Source organism: Mustela erminea, chromosome 3, assembly GCF_009829155.1.
Source record: "Mustela erminea isolate mMusErm1 chromosome 3, mMusErm1.Pri, whole genome shotgun sequence".
NCBI lineage: Eukaryota > Metazoa > Chordata > Mammalia > Carnivora > Mustelidae > Mustela > Mustela erminea.
This window is the reverse complement of record NC_045616.1, coordinates 118638199-118656377: the sequence shown is the minus strand read 5'-3', so window position 1 is coordinate 118656377 and position 18179 is coordinate 118638199. Positions and strand designations below refer to the sequence as shown.

General features: G+C 40.6%; 1 protein-coding gene across 6 annotated transcripts in view; it reads right to left on the bottom strand.

Annotated features, from left to right (window-relative positions):
• Positions 1-1982: 1982 nt before the first annotated feature.
• Positions 1983-18179, bottom strand: part of GEMIN5 (gem nuclear organelle associated protein 5) — a 42378-nt gene continuing 26181 nt past the window's right edge. For 2 of the 6 annotated variants that reach the window (XM_032337208.1, XM_032337210.1), the window contains exons 17-28: positions 16949-17062; positions 16379-16501; positions 15117-15215; positions 14564-14701; positions 13226-13373; positions 10371-10490; positions 9757-9967; positions 7899-8147; positions 6204-6366; positions 4930-5434; positions 3264-3360; positions 1983-2684 (exon numbers count right to left, since the gene is read on the bottom strand). In XM_032337208.1, coding sequence (XP_032193099.1) covers positions 2517-2684; positions 3264-3360; positions 4930-5434; positions 6204-6366; positions 7899-8147; positions 9757-9967; positions 10371-10490; positions 13226-13373; positions 14564-14701; positions 15117-15215; positions 16379-16501; positions 16949-17062 — 2135 coding nt within the window. In that variant the 3' untranslated portion in view covers positions 1983-2516. Of the gene's footprint in view, positions 2685-3263; positions 3361-4929; positions 5435-6203; positions 6367-7898; positions 8148-9756; positions 9968-10370; positions 10491-13225; positions 13374-14563; positions 14702-15116; positions 15216-16378; positions 16502-16948; positions 17063-18179 lie in introns of those variants that run through there. The other 4 variants (XM_032337209.1, XM_032337211.1, XM_032337213.1 and 1 more) reach the window with 3 other exon arrangements.

Below are 18179 nucleotides of genomic sequence, written 5' to 3'. Positions count from 1 at the left end.
ACACTGATGTCCTTTAGGTTGAGGTTCAGGGACAGTCTCTTGAGAAGGAACACTTAAGCTGAGATCTAAGAGATGGGTAAGACTGGACCAGGCAAGAGAACAACATGGGCAAAACTACTGAGATGACAAGATAAACCAGTGGGTTACCACAGCCTAAGAGACCAGTGTGGGTGGAATCTAGAAACAAGGTGAAGTGTGTAAAAAGAGGCTAAGAGGTAAACACTAGTATCAGGCAGGGCCCTGGAAGCCCTGCAAGGTGATCTTTTTCCCACTAACAATGGGGAAGTGCTGAAATAATTTTTTTATTCCACTTACAATGGGACATTAGTGAAATAATTTTTTTAAACAGGAAGTTGATAAATTTGATTTGTAATTTGGACTTGTCATTGGTATATGAAGAATGGAGAATCAGTAATAAGAGCAGATTGAGAGGCAGTGGGAGGTGAGAGCAATCATCTGATTAATGAGGTGGTGGTTTGTATTAGAAGGTTTGGATTGGGTAAAGGAGCAACACTAATTCTTCATTTGCCTATTGGTATCTACTTAGCTTGAGTCACCTCCTCAGTGCTTTGGCTCTTTGTGGTTCTGATAATTAGGGAGATAGAAATGAAAACCATTTATTCAAATTGGAAGTGGCTTAACTACATTATCTAATATGGGAAAGAATTTGGGAGGAAATGGAATCTTGTCACTTCTGTTCTGGGTAGTTTCATTGCTTAGTTGTCTAGTAGTAACTCTTGTTCTTACTATAGCAGTAACTGAGGAGTGTGTATGATTCCTCCAAGTGCAGATGATGGTTCTGATAAACTGGGAAGGAGTTTAGAATTTCTAGTTTAATAATACTGTTCTTTAAGTCGAAGGGAATAAATATTTTTCTGTCTCTGCAAGTGAAGCATTTGTTCATTTCAGTGAAGATTGTAGAGCTGGTATCTACTTCTCCACATAGCCATGCCTGTGTATAATCTTTGCAACCAAGATTTTCTATCCCTAGTAACAATGCATCTTCTTCCTCAAGTTCAAGTAACTGTGTAAAGAATCATGAGGATCTAAGTTCTACAATATTTGTTTTTTAGGGTTTAGCATTTTTAAATTCTAAAGCTAGGTCTAATTTATTTTTTTTTTTTAAAGATTTTATTTATTTATTTGAGAGAGAGAGATCAACAAGTAGGCAGAGAGGCTGAGCAGAGAGCACGATGTGGGCCTCCCTCCCAGGACCCTGGGATCATGACCTGAGCTGAAGGCAGAGGCTTATTAACCCACTGAGCCAGCCAGGCACCCTAAAGCTAGGTCTAATTAAAACAAACAAAACCTCTGGTCAGTCAGATCTTTAAATAATGGTCTCTTAAACTCTTTCCTTCCAAGAGTTTCTGTTAATGAATTTTATTCTTGGTGCCACAACAATCCCAACTTAGAAAATAATTGAAAAATAAACCGGACACTCAAGCAGAAAAGTTTTCACAATGAATCCCAAAAGATAGTTATACTATTGGGAAAGAGTGTTCCCTCCCAGGCTTACACCAAACTATCTGATTTTTATGCCCCAGCAACTGGGATATTACAGAAACATCTCTTTCTGACATTGTTCAAGAGGATGCTCAATAATGGAGGGGGAGGGGAATGAACAGGTTTTATAATTAAGTAGTATATAGGATCCCATTATGCTGAATTTGGAGTCCACTGATCCAAAAGTTACATACTGATCCAAAAGTTATATATGCAGAATTATTAATTTTTCTTCAAAGACTGTCTGTGGTTTTGATTCTCAAAGGGTCCTGTGATCCAGAAAAGATTGCAAGCCACTGAAACAGTAATTTCTTCCTGAGCTCTTTTGATCACCATTTCGTTTTATAAAACTGAAGGGATAAGACACATTGTTTTAGTTATTTGTTCTTCTAATGCTTTAGTAAATGATTTGTTCAAATAAGCAGTGACAAAAAACAATAAAACCCAATTTTTGACCTAAGGTTCAGATGGATGGTAGAGTCAACATGATGGGTAAAGGCCTATTTCACATTCTAAGTGAAGTCTTCGAAAGAACAGAAGGGGAGAACTCATATTAACAAAAAAGTAAGAAGAATGATACCAAGGCATAAAACGTAGCAATTCTGTCTCCAACAAGAATGACATGTTTACCATCAGGTGAAGTATTTATAAAGGTAGCTTGTGTTTAAGAACATAACACTTTGGGTAATTAAAAAGTTTCTCCTCTTTGGGTGAAACCTACATAAGGCTTTAGAGTTGACCAACGATCACACTGCAGGTGTTAATTCTGAAAACCTACTGCTGGCTTCTCATGATCCTTGCTCCAGGAGGAAACCACAGTTGAGTCCAAAGTCTGATTCCACGATGTGTAAGGTAGAACAGAGTCCATTCAAACTTGACCCTCATTTGTATTACTTCGATCACTGCAAAAACACCTAGGGATGAGCGTGAATGTCTGGCATGGTATAACTGTAGAGATGAAGGGTGTCATAGGTTTTGAATTTGGCACAGTTTTCTTAGAGGTCCTTGAAAATTCACGTGCAGAAGGTCTCGCAGTATCTTTTGTAAACTTTAGTGTTGCCGTATTTCTGAAGGAGTTGTTGGGCCTGTTGCTGCATGTCTTGGGTCACGCTGCCAGGACACTGGGACCCAATGTGAAGCAGGATGAGGCAGCACTCCAGAACATCGGGGAAGGGCCAGATCTGAAAGATGACATGGGAAGGAAGCATTTACAAAAGAGCCACATATACCTGCTTAGAGGCACCAGCAATTCAAAGTCTCATCTAGTGATACTTCTCAGGCATGACTGAGCCATTTCCCTTATAAGGCTCTTCATCAGTTACTCTAAGGATAGAGGATAATCAAAACTGGGATGGTTACTGGGATATCCTTTCTCAAATGAAAGACTCTGTCTCTAGAGCCCTATTTAATTAATTTAAATCATGGTTCTCCTTTAATGGCACGGCCACATTCAAATACACCCAGTCCATCTGTAAGTTATCAAATACATGGTACCAATTTTTATTTTACCTTCCAATTCCAAAATTTGTTCCATTTTGCTAAAGAATGAGGTATAAAATTTGCTTGTGTTGTCAATAATCCTATTCTCACGAAACATTTTAGTTAACCAGACACAATGAGATCCTAAACTTTTAAGCATATACAGATGTGAAGAGACTTCAGAAATGGTACGGAGAATCAGATGACCTTAAATAATTTGGTATAGTCAATTGATAATATAAAAAATCATGTTTTACCAAGTGAACTGTTATAAATCTTACCTTAACACTCTCAGGAAATTTAGCTATTTTCTCATTTGCCTCTGTAAGCCTTTTGGTTAATTCAGGCAGAGAAAGTGGCTGATTTTTTTCTTCTTTACTAGTAATAATAAAAAAAAGTGTAAGTCATATGCCTTGCCCCACATAACTTTTAACTTATAAGTAAAATTCTTTTGTCATCTGGGTCTTATCTCTTAATCTCTTATCTTTAATACAGAGGTCAAGAGGAGGGAATTTAATGTGATGTTAAGTTTTCAAAATGCAATACCATTCCTCACTGTTTTCCAAATCCCCACTTCTTAGACACTTAGCTCTAATGAAAGTTTAGGACCTCAAGGGGATTCAGTTCTGCAGCCAAGTACAGAAAGCCTGGATTTCTCTGGGGAACAGTTAGACATAGCTGGGGCTCCTAATCGTAGGTGTATGGATGCACATTTTTCTGTGAAGAGTGTCTTAAGCTTGTTAAAGGAGTCATGTGATTCAGAGGTTAAGAGCTGCAGGGCTGGAGAACTTTTTAGTGTTTTTCTTGTTAATAAAACCAAGCCTAACGCTGCCTAGAATGTGGTGGCTTACTGGAGAAGTGACTTAAAACTCTGACTCAAGATTTCAGTGGGAGCCTCCCCCCCAGCCCATCGGAGTGTTTATACAGCAATAAATGTATAAGTGTTTATACAACAATTAATTTTTTTTCAGTTACTAATACAAGTATCACTTACCAGTTTATTAATGGTACTAATTACTATGTTTTAAGCCTTGCTTGGGAGACTGTCTATGTAAAAGGCACTCAGTATAATAACCAATCAGTAACTGTTAATCACTACAAATGCCCAAGGCAGAAGGCCCTGTAACAGTGCAGATGAGCTTTACAGTGATTGGTGATTGGCCCCTGTCATCCACCTGGCCCCTGTGTTCAAAAGAAATGAGGGTGCTACAGCATTCTGATCACTTGGGATTTTCTCAATTCTGCATGCACTTTTTTCTTTTTTTTTTTAAAGATTTTATTTATTTATTTGTCAGGGATAGAGGGAGAGAGAGCGAGCGAGCACAGGCAGACAGAGAGGCAGCCAGAGGCAGAGGGAGAAGCAGGCTCCCTGCCGAGCAAGGAGCCCAATGTGGGACTCGATCCCAGGACGCTGGGATCATGACCTGAGCCGAAGGCAGCTGCTTAACCAACTGAGCCACCCAGGCGTCCCTCTGCATGCACTTTTGTACGCTACCCTTTTTGTGTATTTTCTGGGATAGCACAGAATGGTTGAAAAACTGGTTTTCATTAATGACGTGATAATTCAACTCCCCATTTTACATGGTTAATTTTTTTGTGTGTGGGGGGGAATCTACTTTTTGCTCAAAGGTAGGATTTTATTGTCTGTCCTACTGTTACTGACATTATTCTTGATTTCATTTAATTGCCCCAACAAGCGAGGTAGGAGTAGGTAATCCCAATGATAGATGAGGGAACAAAAGCTCAGGAACATTAAGAATCTTGCCTGAGGTCACTCGGCAGAGCCAGGATTAGAACCCCAGGTTGGACTCCGAGGCTGGTGCATGCTACATTATGGTGCTGGCAAGTGACCTCATCAGGCTCATCATGTGCTGATTTTTATCTGATGATGATGTGGGAACTCAGCAGGGTATTTCCAATTCCACCTTATACCGACTCATTACTTACCACTCATTCTGAGGACTAGAAAGGGACTGTTCTGCTGCCTGCTCAGATTCATTCTTATCAGGACCGTTTGTTGTAGATTTACAGACTTGACTCTTCTGGTGTTGGCGGATCATTTCTGCCAAGGTCTCTTGGACTTCGGCAACGGTTCTCTGTGAGTTTTGGAGACTGGCGTGCTTTTCTGAAAAGAGCTCTTTACAAGTGATTAGCATTTGCTTGCTTTCTTCTGTGAGTCTCACATCTAATTCTGGAGGCCTGTTTGGCTCTGGCTGAGAATCTCCGGAGTCCGTTTCTTCAGGGGTGGCATTGTTTATCTGCTGGCTTTGCTCAACAGAGGCTGTCCTTCTGTGAGCAGCTCTTACCCAAACACTGGATTTGGGGCAATGCCTAGAGAGAGACCACCAAAATTCATACAGATGTCCATAAATAAAAAAGGCCTCCAAACTTTTGAAAGCTGGTGTGATGAGGGACTGAGGTTCACCCCGTTTGTGTTTTAGATGGTCACAGCCTAGAAGAAGAAAAGGATTTAGGGTTGTGTGTTTCTTTATCTGCTAGAAATCTGGCCCCTCCCCTTATGTTTGCTATCACCCACGGAGAGGATCTCAATAAAGGACAGCTGTGTTCCATGGGACCACATGCCCTTCACCAAAAGTCAACCAGAGCTAAACATCTTGTGACCTAGGACAGTATTCTTGTTGCTGTAGTCTATGTGTCAAAGCATTATAGAAAAATAATCCATCCTCCTATGAAAGCTCTCGGGGGGGGGGTGCCTAGTATCCCACTATGTTTCTGAAATATCACAGTGATTTAGTTTAGTGACTATGCAGCTCAAAGAATATCTTTCGGCTGTACTTCTCTGTTTTCTTAAAATTCATTCGTTTGTTTTAAATGTTTCTCTACACCTAGTGTGGGGCTCAAAGTTATAATCCTGCGATCAAGAGTTGCCTGCTCCTCCAACTGAGCCAGCCAAGCACCCCATGAGCTTTTCCATTCTTAACTGACTGGTGAACACATTACTATTTCTCTCAAACTGAGTAGGAGAATTTATAGACGACAGTGTGGTAGATAAGGCAGGTAGGGCCAGGTAAAGGAAGACAGCTCAGTCATTCTGGCTACCTCTTAAGGAGCTTGGGTAAGAGAATTCAAACTTGGTGCTAAATGACATAGCTGGCTGGTCTCTATCTTTCAGTGATGTATGTCGTGCTAGTGCCACACCATTGGTGGTGGTTTTATCATCCATTGGTAGGCATGCCCCAGCAGAAGTGGGGGTCATTTACCCTCAGGAAGAAAGGCTGAGTGCACTTCCTGCATGATGGTGAAGTTTCCCGAGTCGTAGCTCCGGACCACAGCCCGAAGCAGGGCTTCCACAGCTGCGTCCCAGGAGGCCACTTGCTGGCTCAGCACTGCCAACGTCAGGTCATGGCAAATGTGAAGCAGAAGCTAGAGGGAGGAGCCAGAGTTTCAGTTAAACATTCTCCCACAGCAAGCACTGGGATGATACCAGAATATTCCTACTGACTGCACTGGACCAAGTACAGACAATGTACGTTTAAGAAAGCTCCTCATATCTCCAACACCCATTTTTGCTTTTGTATCTGAGAAACTTTCCTACCTAGTTGCACAGTAACATACCCTGTCTGGTGTCAAAGTCTGTTCATGCTAAAAAAAAAAAAATGCCTTGACATTTGTATTTAATTAAAACAAAAACTGAGTTTTGGAACTAAGAGCTATAATTCAACCAACCAAGCTGGAGTATAATTAAAATTTACAGGGAGCAATTTGATGAGTTTTGATAAATACATCTATCTGTATAGATATAAATGCTACAATCACCACCACCATCAAAACCTAGAACATTTTCATCAGTGTAAAATATCCCCGTGTACCCCTCTGCACGCACTCTCCTCTCCCCAACCCGACAACCACTGATCTGGTTTCGACCATATAAATTTTGTCTTTTCTTGAATTCATATAAATAGAACCACAGAGTATAGAGTCTTTTGTGTCTTCCTTCTTTCACTTGTCATAACAGTCTCAGGATTTGCTGACAGTATCTGTATGTCACTAGTTCGGTAGTTTTTAGGGTTGCATAGTATTCTACTGTATGGATATAACATAGTCTGCATATCCATTCACCAGCTGATGGACATTTGGGTTGTTTCTCATTTTTGGTTGTTGTGAACTAAGCTGCAACAGACATTTGTGTACAAGTATGTGCGGATACCTGATTTCTTGTCTTTTAGTGAAATATCTAGGCAGTGGGAATGCTGGGCCATTGAGCATGTCTATGTTTAACTTCATAAAAAACTGCCAGACTGTTTTGCAAAGTGCTACGTATCATTTGAGGAAGTCTTGTGTCTCATAAATATTGTGCCCTCATTTTCCAAAGAACAAGCAGATAAACTGGTATCTATTTATAGCACGTTTACAGCTGTTACAGTGGGTCAACTGTATCTCCTTGCATCAATATGGAGTGATTTTACAAACTGCTCACTGAAAGAAGCAAAATACATATGGCCTGATTTAGGGGCTGTACAAAATACATATGGCCTGACTTAGGGGCTGCCTCTGGTGAGCTAGCAAAGGGGAACGGGTACCAGGAACTTCAACCTTACTGTATTTCTTTTACTAAAAACTAGTACATATAAAACAAAACCAGAGAACTATGAAGCAAAGCTGACAAAATGTGACCATCTGTTAATTCTGATTGATGGGTATTCTATTTTTCTCTACACTTTTCTGTATTTTTAGACTTTTTTCCTAATTTTTTTTTTTTTTTTTTTTTTTTTTTTTTAAGAGAAGACTGAGCAAGACTAACTTCAAAGCCAAAGGGCTTTAATCAGTCTGGAGATCTTTCCAGGTTGCCTGGCCTGCCTTGGTCTTTTCTGAACCACAAACTGGCATTCAGCTTGTTTCCTTATTATGCCGGACACGGACTACGGAAGTCTTACTAGAGAGTATAGACAGGGTACCTGTTTGGAGGGAGTGTTATTTGTAGCCGATGGGTACTTGATACTCTGCAGTTGCTGCAGGGCTGCCTGGTACTGCTCTGGGCTCTCCAGGCTGAAGGCGCTCTTCCATACAGCGGTCACCCTCTCCACAAAGGGCCCTGCAGTTCCTGTAGCCCAGGTGTTGTAGGAAGAGCTTTTGGCCTCTAAAAGCTGCCTTTCCTCCAGGTGCTTGGACAGTAGCTCAAGAAGGCAAAACACCAGTCTTTGTCCCTGGAACCCAACAACAAAGGATAGGAACTGTTAGGCAGCCGGAGTGCCTGATTGTCTTGAGAGCTCTCCGTTTCTCAGTGTGTTCCCCATTATATCTGCAGCAACCAAACCCCTTCGTGGGCTGCCTCTGGATACTGTGAGTCATGAGTGATGGGGGAAAAGGATGTGATCTAATAGACATTTTTCCAGACACCGTTGCAGGGATCCTCGAAGTAGCCGGGACCCAAGCAAACATTTTTATAACGCAGAACCCCAACTGTAGCTCTGCCCACTATAATGTAAACCACATGCTGGCCAGCCACCCAAGACTTGTGGCCCAGTTTGAGAAAAAATGGCCTGGATTCATCCAGTTCTTAGCCCCTGCCCAAACTTTAGATTAAAGGATACAGAAGTAAAGTGTAATGGGCAGAAGATGCTAGAGCAGATAAGCTGTGTAGTTCTGAGGGTTGGGGTAGGTATTAAGGCAGCCTGTCTCAGCAGGTTTAAGAGGGAGTCAGCTGGAAAAGAAGAAGCTCTTCTAGAAGAAGAGGATTAGAAGCTCAGAGAGAAGCCCTAGAAGCCCTAGTCTAGCAAAAAGAAAATCTTTCTTTTCTAGCCCTAGTCTAGCAAAAAGATTTTCTTTTTGCTAGACTTTCAGTTGCTACGAGATTCGTGTGTACCCTTATAATATCTTCTCAGTTAGGCTTGGGAAGGCCTCTGTTGATGAGCCAAAATAGCCTCATCATTATCAATAGCATTTAGCATAAAGTTGAAGGTTTTCTTCGCTTTGATGAGGATGCTGCTTAAGAGAAAAAAAAGAAATGCTAAATAACCATTTTTGGAAATTTCTTTTTTTTTTGCTATGGACAAATAAAACTCTCTCAAGATTTGGTCACTTTATAAATAATACACAAATGACACTATCTTTGAGGGTATACTACTTTTGCCTCCGTTTTTATTTTGCAGTTCCCAGAAGGCTACTGTTTTTCTTGCTACGAATATTTAGCTAGGAACTGTCTTTAGGCCCAGTAACGCTACTAGGGAAAGAGGAATTTACAAAGTTCACATTAGTAACTGGCCAGCAAAGTTATCTAAAATGGATCAAATGTTTATATGTTTTGGAATTCAGAGTGCTGATGCTTTTAAAGTAATCTCGGTTTTGAGTGGTAAATTACTCATTTTTAACCAGAAAGGGATAAAGTAGACCCTTAACAAAATACTGATTTTACCACACTTCTCTATGGGTTAAAGCTAACATGGAGTGCAGTGACAGAGCCATGATTTCGGTCAGATGTTCATCCCTCTTCCTCTCCTTCTTCAAAGAAGACCTGATGACCCCAACGAAGAAACACCAGACCGGAGCCCAGGGGCTGAGCGAACTCAAGTCTACTCATACAAATTGCTAAGGGAGGAGAAGCACTGCGAATGATTATGTTCTCTCTTTGAATACGGCAACTGACAAGCCACGGTACTTCCACGGGATAGCAGGGCCAGGGTTTGCGAGACACCTCTGAGGAGACCTGCCTAACTGGCATAGCTTGTTCAACTGGGTTATTAATTTGGAATTGAACTAGAAAAGGACTTGGGGCTCTTCCCTCTTAAATACCAGGAGATACAGTAACAGACTGACCTTTAGACTTTCATGTAGCTTCAGGGCTTCCTGGGCTCCCACCCAGTTCCTGGCCAAAAGCAGCTCCTGGGCACCGCGGAGAGCCAGGGAAGAGGACAACTCATTCTCTCCTACAATTGAAGCCAACTCCGCAGCCGTCTTAAGTGATGCTGCGTCCCCCTTCTTGGACAAAACTTTGGCTGCGTCGTAAGCACAAGCAGCCCCTAAATAGCTGTGATAGAGAAGAAAACCCCAACGTGTCACAAGCAGATCTCCGTTCCCTCTTCCACTGCCATACACAGGATGAGTGATAGCATCACACGGGATAAGGATATAAAGGAACCCCAACATCTGCTGAACTGAGGAGTCTTCATTCCCTTCCAGTTTCCCTGTTTGATGGTAAAGACATCACTAGAAGAAGGGGACCTCCTGAGTCTGCTACTGAGGTTTCCTGAATAGTTATGGTGATTCAAATAAATACTGAGGAGGCAGGTCCCGATGAATCTTACGAAGCTGGGTTTAATACACATATGCCTTTTTATTTTCTAGTCACTTTACCCCCCCACCCGCCCTTCACTTACTGTTCTTATCCTGTTCCTCTGTGTTCAGATTCATGCCTGTTCCCTCAGGCTTACCATTTGGCGGCTACAGCATAATGGCCATCTTTTTCCAGGATGGCTCCCCAGGTGAGGTACAGGTCCTTTAGGATAGGGTCTTCTGGGCGCAGTCGGGCCTTGGCAACTGCAATAGCTTCCCTAGAGGCAAGAACAGATATTGGCCAATTTGAAAAGGCTAGAAGATAGGACAAACTGTCCCTCTTGTATTGTTCAAAAGTTCCAATAGCCTAAGAAAAACCGTTTTACTGTGTTATGGAAGAATTTAAAACCACATGCTGAGCTCAGTTCTTTCCCTAGGTCAGCAGTTCTTAAAGTATGGTTTGTGGATTCCTGGGGGTCCCCAAGTCCTGTCACTTTACAGAAAACCACCACCTATACTGTCGCCAGTGATAAAATTTGAGCTTTCAAGTGAAAACTAGAATTTTAGGAAATCTGTGCCTGCTGCTGTGGCCTGATCACTTCCCAAAAGTTAAAGATTCTTCTGAAGACACTGATGGTGATATTAAAGAATATGACTTTTTTGGGGGGATATTTTATAAAGAAACGTGTTGACATTTGGAGTATCTATATAATTCTGTGAGCTAATATCTTCCAAGTGACATACAACTTCTGAGTTGCACCAACAAAGTTGTAGCTGGACTTGAAATATTTTGGATTAAGTTGATCTAGGCAGAGGAATGTTCAAGAGGTATTTTGAGACAACCACCTGTAACCACGATAGAGTAACAGGGACCAAACTTACCCTCCTGCCACAAAACTAGACAAAATGTGTCTAGTGCATCCTGGAGAGAGGGGAACCAAGGACATGAGCCCTTTCAGGGACCCCCTGCAGGCATCTTCCTATAGAGAACCCCAGCAGAGCCTCAGCAGTCTCATCAAGTGGAGGAGAGACAAAGCAATTGGAATTTGAGGGCCAGGATGATAGGAAGGAAGAAGCTGTCCAGAGAAGGGTCTATAGAACTCTGTTTGCGGATCCCATGGAGTCTTTGGCTAAACACAAAGGCCATACATATGTAGGAAACTCTTCAAGGCTAGACAAAGACCAACCAGGGAAGTGTAAGCTCAGTAATTCCCAGAGCTCACTTTGGGGCCTTGGGGACTTTTGTGTTTTGACTAGCCAGACATCTGAGTTCTGATTTGTTGAATACACAAGGCATTCAGTAAAGACACCAGAAGGTAGAAGGACAAACCAATTCTAGAGTACAGATTTCCCTAAACTTGTCCTAAGAAAGCCATGGAAAGATCAAGCTGATCCAGAGCAACTTTTAAAGATTTTATTTATTCATTTGAAGGAGTGAGTGAGTGAGCGAGCAAGCACAAGCTGTGGGAGGGGCAGAGGGAGAAGCAGGCTCCTCACTGGGCAGGGAACCCCGACACGGGGCTCAATCCCAGGACCCCACAATCACTACCTGAGCTGAAGTCAGCTGCTTAGCCGACTGAGCCACCCAGACTCCCCAGGTCCATAGCAACTTCAATGCTCTCTAAAACAGAGTTCAACTCACTCTAAAGGAAGACAGACTAAGACAGAATAAAGAAAAAGAAAGTCTCTTTAAAGTCATCACATCAAAAGACTGAAAATCAGTGATGGAGAAAGAGAGAAAAATGACATAGTTCCTATATAAAAAGGTGAGATTAAATGTAGTAGTCAAGTCAAAACCAACATAAGAGAAAACAGTGTCATCTTTGATGCCGTGAAAGACAAAAACTGCCAGAGGAAGATCCTTTAAAATGAAGGCAAAATTAAAGGCTTTTATAGACAAACAAGTTGATGGAATTGGTTGCCAGAAGAATCACACTACAAGAGTGAAGATCTTGTTCAGGTCAAGAAGGAGCTGATAGCAATTAGAACCTTGGAGGACCTATATAAGAGAATGAAAAATGCTGGAAATACATATATGGGCAAATATTAAAAAAGCATTTTAAAACTAATAAAAATTTTTATAAAAAGATGGTTAAAAAAAGATGACAGGTTAAAGCAAAACTTGTAATAGTGTAATGTGGGACTGTAACATGTCAAATACATGACAACAGCAGAAAGGACAGGGAGGAAGGAAAGAAATACATTGTCTATAAGAAGTAATAAAATACCATTTGAAAGTGAACTGTGATAAATTAAAAATGCTAATCATTACAAGCTGTCAAGCCACCATAAAATAAATGAATAGGAGTACAGCTAATAAGCCAGAGATAAAAAAAAATATTCAACTGATTCAAAAGAAAGCAGGAAAAGACAAAATGAACAAATAATAGATGGGACAAAGTAGCAAGATGGTAAATTTTAATCGCACTAATATTTACATTAATTGTAAATGGCTTACGCACTCCAATTAAAAGACAGAAACCATCAGACTGGATAAAAACGACCCAGTTGTATGCTGTTTACAAGAAATATTCCATTTCTTTTGTCTGTCACTACTTACAAATGTTATTATGGTGGAGGTGTAATAACTTGGATAGGAAGGATTCATACCAATCTCAGGAGAGAGGTATTTCTAGAGAAGGGATGAGGTCAGAATTGGAGAAAGGCAATTCAACCAAATCTGGAATGTTATACTTAAAACTGGGGGCACGGGGAGCTTTATGGGGTGGTTGGCAAGATCCTGTCCCATTTGTATTACACTGTTTTCTCTATTTGTGTTACTTTAGGGATAAAGAAGTTCTGAAAAAACAATCAGTGGCAAACACTGATAAAAATTAACATTTGTTGAGTATAGGTTGTGGGTGCATTAATGCTTGTTAAACTAATATATGCATATTTCTGTATGTTTGAGATGTTTAATTATAAAACGAGGTTTGTGCTGGTTATCAGTAAGCAGAGCTGTTTAGCAGATAAATTTCACACAGCTATTGGTTCAACTGAGGGTCATACAAACCTGTAGAAATGATTTGACTTGAGCAGCTCTACAGCTTCATATACTTTGTGGATAGAAAGTAGGTGAGAGGCAGCCTTGACATATTGATCTTGAAAACACAGCTGTTTGGCAAAAGCTTCCACGGCCCACAGCCACACATGGTAGCCGGCTTAAAAGAAAAAAAAAAAAAAGGTGGTTGAATAAAAATCAGGTTAAGGGGGGAAAAAAGCACATATAGACATCTGGGTTGGAAATGCTTTTGTTTTAGTAACTGCATTAAGTACATTTAGATTCTAACTGAGTTGCCATTACAGATCCCCTGCTTCATCTACTCTCCCAAATTCTACATTTTAAAACATCAATTTTTTCTTTGATTATATAACACATACAAAATAGTGTAAAATTCAAAAGGTACAAGAGTATGGATGTCAGGACAATGATTACCCTTGTTGGGGTGTGTGGAGACTGACTGAAAAGCAGCATGAGAGAAGCTTCCAGCCTGCTGATATGGGTGTCTGTTTTAAGGGTGTATTCAAGTTTGTGAAATTCACAGTCAGTCACGACAATGACCTGTGTACTTCTCTCTCTTTATATATAAATAGTATACTTGAATACAGTTAAAAACTGGGTATGGCATAAAAGCTTTCCTTGTTATCCTGGCATCTCCCCACCCAAGCTCGTCCAGATTTCTTTCCCTGAAGAAAACCATTATTATTAGTTTCTTTTGAAACCTTTTTGAAATAGTCCGGGAAGACATATTTAAATAAAAATGACAGAGTAGTAAATATTGTTGTGCATCTACACTTTGACTCTTTTCACTTACTACACTTTGGAGCTCCGTTCCATATCAGAATGCAAAGAGTTGCCTCATTCTTTCATAGGAGCTTCTACTGTCTAGAGGTATGAGATTTAACTGGTCTCTTCCTGATGGACAGAGAGGTTCTTGGGATCTTTTGCTATTACAAATACTGCTATAATGATAGCCCGTGTATAACTGTCATTTTGCATGTGTGAGTATGGTTAATTCCCACACTTAAATTGCTAAGTTAAGGTTATTAGACATGACCAAACTGTCCTGCAAGAGAGGTTCATCTTTTCAAAAGATTTTATTTATTTGAGAGAGAGTGTGTGCGAGAGAGCATGAGCCCAGGGATGGGGGTGGGGTTGCAGAGGGAGAAGGAGAAGCAGACGCCCAGTGGAGCAGGTAGCCTGATGTGGGGCTCTATCCCAGGACCCCAAGATCATGACCTGAGCTGAAGGCAGACACTTAACCAACTGAGCCACCCAGGCGCTGGAAGAGTGTCCATCTTTAGCAGACTTAAGCTCAAGGTGAAAGAACTATTGTTGAGAAGAACATACCAACTGGCGCCATAGCCACAAGACTGTCTGTCAGCTCCCCTCTTTCTGCTGCAGTCTGAAGAACACCTTTTAGATCTCCTTTCCAAAGCATAAGCTGGTGAAATAACTCGGGGTGGCCATTTTCCAAGTGACCTTTTCCTGTTTGGAGGAGAGAGAATGTTGGGAAAATGTTTCAGAAACCTCTGTCTACACAGACTTCTAGAGTAAGAAAGGCCAGATGAAAGAGGAACAAACTCCTAGAATACGCTGTTGCCGGCTGCTGGGAGAGTCATCTCCCAGAGTGTTCATAATGTGGTGTGAGGCCCACTCAGTCCCTCGTCCACCCGCTCGCTCACTTTCACTTATGTTCACAGTGAACACTGTATGTTCCGGGACCTATGACACATGTGAGGGGTGTATGGGAATATGCAGACCAGGCAGCTCAAAACCTAGTTAGTTGACATGTAAAATGAGCCATTAGGATGTTCCAGGAAGACAGTCATAATAGAGATACGGATAAGGAGTTAGGAAAGCATAAAGACAGACTGCATTATGCTGACTGGATCTGCCTCACCTTCGACTTCAATCATTCTGTACAGGGCCCCCCGGTCTGTGAAAAGCCCCAGGTGAAATCTTTCCTCAAGATCAGCAGACACCTCCTTATTTAGCTCTGCTAATTCAAAAAGACAAAGAAAATGAGGTTACTGTTTTCTGTCCAATTCTCCAGAACACCCCTTTCAGAGAGTGAAAAGAAGAGTCTTTGGGACCTTGTTTACCCTAACAGAGACCCCTGCTGGTTACAAGGGTAGCAAAATAGGAGAATACTTTGAGTTTGTTAAACTCAGCCTTGGCAAAATCCAATGAGATAATTTAGTTTACAGATTGCTCAAATAAAGATTTGGGGAAAAAGGGATGTAAAAAGCGAATCCCAAATTCAACATGTATTTTGAATGCAGTAGAAAACAAAAAAAAACCTAACAAAGGTCCTTAACATTCACTAGGATCTACCACGGAGGGATGCAGTATTCATTTTGTTTTTAAAAAAGTCACACGAGCAATTTTCCAGTAAGGTTAATAATGTAAAACTATATGATTAGATGTATTAAGTTACAGGAAGTCATCAAAAAATCCCCCGAAGAGGATTATGTATATAAGAAGAGCACAAAATATTCCTGGAGAGAGACAGAAACTGGTAATAGTGTGGCCTTAAGGGGAAATGGGAGAAGTAGGTATCAGGGAATATAAAAAAGATTTACATTCTTTTTGAATCTTTGAGTATCATTTTATCATATGCATCCTGTTTTAATATGTAAAATGCAAAATTAAAAAAAAATACTTGCTCAAATATCAAAATAATAGGCACTGAATGAGGGCTTTGCAAAAGTAAAATAAAAAAACCTTCTTAAACAAAAACTTCCACCAAAATTCTAAAAAAGGAACTGCCATCTTATGGGTGTATTTCTAATAAGCAAGATTTTTTTTTTCCCCCCTACGTGAAGATACTGTTTCCTGAGGAAAAGACAGTTGAAGGAATTGACTCATGCTGAGCTATTTAAGCCATCATACAAATTCTGGCACATAGATGGCTGGTAACAACTCAATTTATAACAATAAATCAGAGCACTGCCTCTCAAAGTCACTGGGGAGTGCTGACAGTGGATCAGAATGGGGAGCCTGGCCCTGCGGTCTGGGTGGGGAGGGAAACCTGGAAGAGAATGTAGAAATACAAACAGTTTTAGACCTTGGTTTGCACATTCATTCAACAAATATACAAGCACCTCTCATGAGCTAGTTCCCAGAAGACTACGGATGGGCCAAGGAAGTCTGTTTTTGTACCTTTGGAGTGTTTTGCAGTTGCTAATACCAAACAGTCCTGATGAAGCTCCTCCTTGGACCTGTGGTCCAGGCTGGTAGTCAGTGGAAGCATGGAACGAGCTTTTCGCTTCTTGGTTAAGGATTCTGAAATGTAATACAAATACAGACTGCCTGAAGAAGAGCTGACCAGAATCAGTGACAGTAACCTACTGAAAGGATACTGCTGGGCATCAGAAAAATTCCTATGCTTACAAAGCTTTCAAGTTAAATTAGCTGGGGGCAGTGTTTACACACACACACACACACACGTCGCTGTGAACACCCTGTGAAGCATTATCAACAGCTGCAAAATGACACCTCGCCAGGAAAACATTAAAAAGTGTTTAAAGTTGTTTAAGTGTTTAAGCTGTTTAAAAACATGATCCAAAACTGAAACAATCAAGTCAACAAACAAATACTTAAAACCTAAAAAAACAAACAAAAACCCCAACAAAAAACCAACAACAATAAGAACCAAACACTATGGAGTTTGTGGTTGCATGTGATACTTGAGGGTGCTTTCACAAAATATTTTAATCATTAGACACCAACCTGGCTTCTCTTTAGGTGGCTCCTTCTTCAGTAAAGTGACTTTGTTATTAACAGTGACCTTTGACTTTTCAAAGCCTAACGAAACCGGGGTGCAGGTAACTGGTTCTCTAGAAGCTACATCATGGGGGATAAAGAAAAAAAGTTTGGAGGACAATGCAGAATCTAGTTCTTTTTAATAATTAAGAAGTATGCTAGGATTAAGTGTGATTTTATGTATTCCATAAAAGGAGAGAAGATACTTCGGAAAGGAAACGTGCAGTCTTCCTTTTCCCGTCTCACAAACTGTCTGTCCTAAGAACTCGGACTAATTGGGCTAAGAAGAAGTTGTTTCTAGCCCCCACAGTTTTATACCACAGGCCCAGGAGTTCTGAAACTTTGCTCAGATGGCACAACACTTCTTAATCTATTTAGATGACAAAGTACTAACAGCATGCTTAATTACAATAGAGAATATTAAGGGTATGTGATATGGAGTCACAATCCTTTAAAAAAGAAAAAAAGCCCCACTGTTGATCTACAGGGGTCAAGGACACTTTGTGCAACCATTTTGTGATAAAGAGGTATTTTGATGAGCCTTAAAAAAATAAATAAATAAACCCATTAAACTTTTAGCTCTTTATTTTCCTAAACTATGAGTCCAACAGCCATTCCTTGGGATGGAAAGGGTCTGGATGTACCTGTACCATAGACTTTGGCCATTTTAATTCTGTCACATCCAAATATTTCATTTTAGAATTAAACATGAGTCACTGCTTCTATTTATACTTTCTGCTCTTTAATCATTTTAATAGGTCATAGGCACCACAACTTGAAAGTAAACATATAAAAAAATAAAGTACTAAAATTTCATCCAGTAATACTTTTTCTCTTCAAACTAGGAACAGACTACATTAGAAATTAGGGACAAAGCCCTGAAAAACTGTTCTGTGAGAAATCTAACTGCCATGATAGCTTACCGAACTAGAAGAACCTAACTCATATTTTTTTCAGAAACAACAACACAGACACACTAGGTACAAACCCAGTTATGAAGGGTGAGAACTTGTGAGTTTCCAGAGTGGTGGTAGCTTCTAGGCCAGATATTTGTACACAGTGGTTTCTTTCAGTAACTGTCTAGATGTCCTAGACATCTGGGACTGGGAAAACTTCTCCCATATGCATGTCTATGGATAGACGCCCCTGGTTTCACTCTGCCCCATAGTCTTGTCCTCGTTAGTAAGAAGTTTTTTCT